The following is a 6,000-nucleotide window of genomic DNA, read 5'->3' on the forward strand; positions in this document are numbered from 1 at the left end:
AATATTAATTGTAATATATTATAAAATTTACCGAGAACTTTCCTGGCTTCGAATATGTCAATGTCCCTGCAAACAAGATTAGCAGCTGCTGCACATCTAGCAGAGAGACAATTTTTACATGAGGAGCAGACATTGAACAGTGCGAAGTCTCTGATATACCAAGACAGAACTCGGAGACCAACAATTTCCAGAACAGAAAGGCAGAATTTCAAACCAAAGTAAACTTGTGTAAGAAAGAGACCATCGAGGCAATACCACTTCATACGTAATGTGTGTAATTATAACTCCTCCAGTTGAAGAGAATAACAGGAAAGAAACGATTAAAACAGAGGGCCGCACACCTCTGCTGGATGTGTTCCTGCTTGTTGGCATCAGTTGATGTAATTGAATTCCAGACAATGGACGCATATTCAGGCCCAGATCTGCCTAATATGATGTACAGTCTGAGCATACATTCTAGAGATGAGAAGGTGAAGGTAATACATGAACTAGGCCTAACAGCTTAATACAACGAGAGAGAATATGGTTGACGTGGTTATGGAAATTAAGTTTAACATCAGTAAATACTCCCAGGTATTCTACAGAGTCTTGTCCAGTTTATGGAGGATTGGAAAAGTTGATAATTGTAGATAAGTACGTTGGTTTCCCTGGAGAAGGATATAATTTAATTTTACTGAAGTTGAGTTCCATACAGTTAGCAGTGTACCAACCTTGTATAGAGTTAATGTCAGACCGAAGTATATTGTAGTCCTGCGGAGAATTGATGGACTGCAATCTACTTCAGTCTGACACTACCTCTATACAAGGTTGGTACACTGCTAACTGTATGAAGCTCAACATACAGTAATAATAATAATAAGTGAAATTACGGGCGTGCTGGTAATTAAACATTTTGGCCAATGTAGGCCTATGTACTGCAGTCAGCAAAGAAAATAACGATTCAATAGAAAGGCATTCACTATACACACTATACCATTTTATTTATCTACAAAGAGTAATTATTGCCACGACACTTGAATGTGAACATGGATCTCGGCAAACTTCCGCGTTATTTCATATCCTACAAAAATGTAATTGTAATGAAAATACAGTATTTTTAAAGTCTATTATAATACAAAATTTAAAATGACGATGTTTTCGCTTCCCCTTGAGAAATTCGAATGGCCTGCATGATGGTCTCATTAATGGCAGGAAATTAAAATACAAAGTGGAGAATGCCTCTAGTTGCATGATGTTCGTATTAGGTTTAGTGACAACCTCTAATTTGAAATTGTTGAAGAAGTGTTAGGAGGAAAGATGCATTGACATGACGATGCCATAATCTCGCCTTTCTTTATAAAATAAGGAAGTTACACATCACACCATTGCTGCATTGCAGTTTAATAAGAATGCATACAGTTTCCACTATTAACTGCAGCCTCATAATAAATAACTATGATTATTTCCATATTTTCAACGCTGAGAGATTCTAAACATCGGGTTTCTTTGGTCGCAGTTTTGTTAACGTAGTTTCCACTATTGAAGAGAACTTGCTTCCCAAAACTCCTTGCACTGGCAGGTCGTCCACAGATACACCTGGAACTGCACAAAAATTTCTGTCACGGCTCCGATTTCAAGAATGTACTTTTGCAATTGCTAATATGACTTTCTGAAATTAACATATATTTTGATTTCATTACCAGAAGTGTCAAAACTCTCAGTACCAAAATTTTTAATTGCATACAATTCTGAACCAATTCCAGCAACTTTCCATCTTCATACCCTATTTCCCTTAGACAGAACTCAATTTTATTCTCACATCACCTTGGTCTTCTGTAACATTTCACACCAAATTCTCTATGCATTTAGTGTCTTTAACCAGTCAAATTATAAGCATATCCCATCATGGCTTTCATCCATTTCACTACTTTAACAATGTACTAGGTTACTTATGTAAATCACGAAGTTCACCATTATTTATCAATCTAAAATTCTTGCTTTATTCTTTATAGGTCAAAATATCTCCTGATCACCTTACTCTCAAATTTCTGTATTTTGTTTTCTCTTCAAAGTAAATTATTGAATTTCTCACCCATCATGCAATAAACGGCAAATTATTGTTTTGCATAACCTGATATCCATCATTGTGGAACATGGATGGGATGGTAATAATTTTAAAAATGAATAATCTCACTCGTGGAGCTAAGCCCTTCTCAAGAAAATGCCAATTGTGCAGCTACTCAAGTACTTCCCAGCATTATATGGAACCTGAAGGTTCATTGCTGTGATCACAAGAGACTGCCACTGGTCCCTATCCTGAGCCAGATCAGTCCAATCCATACCATCCCATCCTATCTCTCTAAAATCCATTTTAATATTGTTCACCGACCTATGCCTTGGTCTTCCCAGTAGTCTCTTCCCATCACGCTTTCCCACAGTATCCTATATGCATTCCTCTTCTCCCCTATTCGTGTTACATGCCCTGCCTATCTCATCCACCTTGACATGATCATTCTGATTATACTTGTAGAAGAGTACATGTTATGAAGCTCCTCATTATGCTGTTTTCTCCAACCTCCTGTCACTTCTTCTCTCTTCAGTCCAGATATTCTCCTGAACACTCTGTTCTCAAATACCCTCAGTCTATGTTCCTCCCTTAATGTCAGAGACCAAGTTTCACACCCATACAGAACCACAAGTAAAATAATAGTTTGATATACTGTAAATTTAATGTTTTTGGACAGAAGAAAAGACGACAAAAGATTCTGGACTGAATGGTAGCAAGCATTACCTTAGTTCAGTCTCCTCTTAATTTCCTCCTGAATCAGGTTTTGATTTCTTATTGTCAATCCCAAATATCTGAACTGTGCTACATTTTCAAAACATCTGTTACCTAATTTTATGTCATGATTTTGCCCTGCATTTTGGTGATGAGATAGCAATATATACTTAGTTTTCTTTGTTTTTACCAGCCTCCTTACTAGTGTCAATTAATGTTTGTGTGTTTCTCTTTATGGTACCTACATTATCAGCCAGTAGATTCACATCATCAACATGACCAACAGCTGACGTGTTCCATTTAATTTCAGTCTCACCTGGTTTACTTGGACCTTCCTAATGGCATATTCTAAAGCAAAGTTGAAGATGAATGGCAATAAAGCATCTCCTTGTTTTAGACCCTTCTGGAGAGGAAAATTATCAGACAAATATTTATCTATATAGACTTCACCACATGTTTCGTTCAAACAGATTTCAGCCAGTCTGACTAGTTTCATGGGTATCCCAGACTCTATCAGAATATTGTACAATACTTCCCTCCTAACTGAATCGTAGGCTTTCTGGAAATCTATGAATAGATAATGTACTGTCTCATTGTACTCCCATTTTTTCTCCAATATCTGACAAATGCAAAAGATCTGATCTGTAGTTGATCTGTTTTGTTGAAACCCACACTGATCATCCCCCAATAATTCCGTCTGTACATGAATTTGATCTTGAGAGAAGAATATTGGATAAAAATTTGTATGAAGTTGGCAGTAGTGATATCCCCTGATAATTACTACAGTCAATCTTATCACCCTTCTTGTGAACTGGTACAATAATAGACTCCATCCACTGATCAGGAAATTTTTCGTTATTCCAAATAGAATTAATTAGCTTATGGATCTTAGTGGGGGCATGCGGTAGCGTAGCTGGTTGAGGGTCTATGCTACAAGCCGGAAGGTCGCGGGTTCAAGTCCAAATGAGGTCATTGGATTCTTTCCAGTTGATCTAATCCTTCCAGCCGCACTAGGCCCTCGGGTTTACTCACCCTCTAACAGAAATGAGTACCAGAAATGAATTAAATAATTTTCCTGGGGAGTACAGAGCGGCTGGCGCATAAGGCTGACAACCTTACCGCTATCTTTGAGCCGATTGTCTAGATAGTGTGGGACCCTCAATGTCTCACAACCCTATGGGCATTCATGGCCTGGTACCGGGATAGCTTTACTTTACTTTACTTTTTATGGATCTTACTACTTAATTTTTCACCTCCTGCTTGGATAAGTTCTGCCAAAATTTAATCAGTACCTGGCGATTTATACCTTTTCAATTTTTCAATAGCAATTTCACCCTCAAAAGGGTTAGGATCAGGTATTAACAGCTCCAGTGTATGTATTTCTGTCTGCCTAACAGCACTTACCCTATGTTCATTCAATAATGGAGTAACCAGTATGAATGTTCAGATCTATAGTCTACTGTGACCACAGAAAGAAGCTGAACTATTGAGCTTCCAGCATATTGTATATATGTATTTTCCTTCAATCGTCTGTGTGGCCATTCTGTTCGCATGAATTTGATTCACTAGTGACAAGCAGTTTTGTCTAATTGACATAAGTTGGTGGAGTGTGGAGGGGTATACAACAATAGACAAAGGGGAAGAACCCTTGAACCCTGTCATTTCCCAACATCCATGGGACTTACTTCCATGCCATTAGTGTGGCATGTCAGACTCACTTCACTGACCTGTGGTGACATCACAAATCTTGCGGTACGTGGTCACTTTCTTTGGGACTTGCAGCGAGCCCTTTCTTCCATGGTGAGGTTCCTGCAGTGGTTCTGACAGTGGCAGAGCAGGACTGGGGCAGTTGCAGCAGCCAGAGCTGAGAGTCCCTTCAGAATGGGCCAGGCTGTCTGTATCCGACCTGATTTCTGCACGCACCCTGTCCAGCGCTGACACACAGGCAACAGCATAGTGTTATTTTCGTGAAACAACAGGATTGCAGGGGGAGGGTCACCTTAAATGTTAAGAACTCAGTTTGAATTTGCGGAATTCTATTACATTGGTTCGGGCTGAGAGACCACAATATAAATATAGGATGTCCGGATGAAAGGTATCCAAAGTAAAAAAGTGTATATCTCGGAAACTAATTGTCATACATGTATCCGGTTTATGTCATCGGAAAGGAAAACTCTGATTTTTTTTCATACCCGGCTTACGTGCATATGCTGCCACATTTTTGTCACCATCTTAGGAATCACCTGGTCAGAGAGATGCCTGCGATATGAATTGGCAGAGGTGGACCAATCGCTTGGCTTCCTAGGTCGCCAGATTTAACCCCAGTGGATTTTTTCTTGAGGGTTATGTGAAGAACACTGTTTACCAGGTCAAGGTCAACGACCTTCAACACCCGAAAGCCCACATAAATGATGCTGGGGCTACGGTAACAACAAACATGCTTCAAGTATGGATGTTTGTCGTGCCACCAAGGGAGCCCACATTTAAATTTATTGAGAAAGTTATAATATGCAAAAAAAAAACTTGATAGTTTCCCTTTGTAATGGTGTAAACCATTAATGTGCATAATAAATTCTTTCGGAGATATAACGGTTTTACTTTGGATACCTTTCATCCGGACACTCTGTATGATTTGGCTCATTAAAAATACTTGTATCTGTTGTGATAATGACCTAAAAATCACAACACATGTACAATATATAGTCTATTTATCAGTATACTTCAGGACAGAGCAAGATATATCAGCGTCTACACACACCAGAATTATACGAAGAACATTGGAAGGTGAGTACAATGGTCCAAAACAATCAGAATAGTTTATATAACAATGAGTTCGGAAATTACCCCATAATGGACTAGAGCTATTCGCAGGTTTTGTTCATGGTGGTTACTAACTTTACCTAACATGTTGATGGGGAATGAACGTTTCGCTTCTTTCTCTGGTTTTTGTTTCCCTTGTCTTTTCCGCCGTTTCAACATCCGCTCCTCCTTCTTTCTCCATTTCCGTCGAGGTAAAACAACTCCCTCACTTCCGTTCTTCCGTACCTTTATATATTTTCTACCTTCATCTCTTTCCATTTATTCCTCCCATGTTAAGGGGTAGGACAGACTGACATACGAACTTTCGCGATTATACAGAATGCGTCAATGAATCAGGCGATTTGGCAGCGGAATATATATATATATATATATATTTTTTTTTTTATTATTGTTTGGCGTGCGGAGGCTGCCACTACTGCCAC

The 6,000-nt window shown here is 38.8% G+C and overlaps 1 protein-coding gene across 3 annotated transcripts in view; it reads right to left on the reverse strand.

Annotated features, from left to right (window-relative positions):
- Positions 1-1,361: 1,361 nt before the first annotated feature.
- Positions 1,362-6,000, reverse strand: part of LOC111864276 — a 16,051-nt gene continuing 11,412 nt past the window's right edge. For all 3 annotated transcript variants that reach the window (XM_023851408.2, XM_023851407.2, XM_023851405.2), the window contains 2 exons: positions 4,486-4,692; positions 1,362-1,581 (listed from right to left, as the gene is read on the reverse strand). In XM_023851408.2, the coding sequence (XP_023707176.1) occupies positions 1,469-1,581; positions 4,486-4,692 (320 nt within the window). In that variant the 3' untranslated portion in view covers positions 1,362-1,468. The remainder of the gene's footprint in view (positions 1,582-4,485; positions 4,693-6,000) is intronic.

This window comes from Cryptotermes secundus, unplaced genomic scaffold, assembly GCF_002891405.2.
Source record: "Cryptotermes secundus unplaced genomic scaffold, Csec_1.0 scaffold33, whole genome shotgun sequence".
Classification (NCBI taxonomy): Eukaryota; Metazoa; Arthropoda; class Insecta; order Blattodea; family Kalotermitidae; genus Cryptotermes; species Cryptotermes secundus.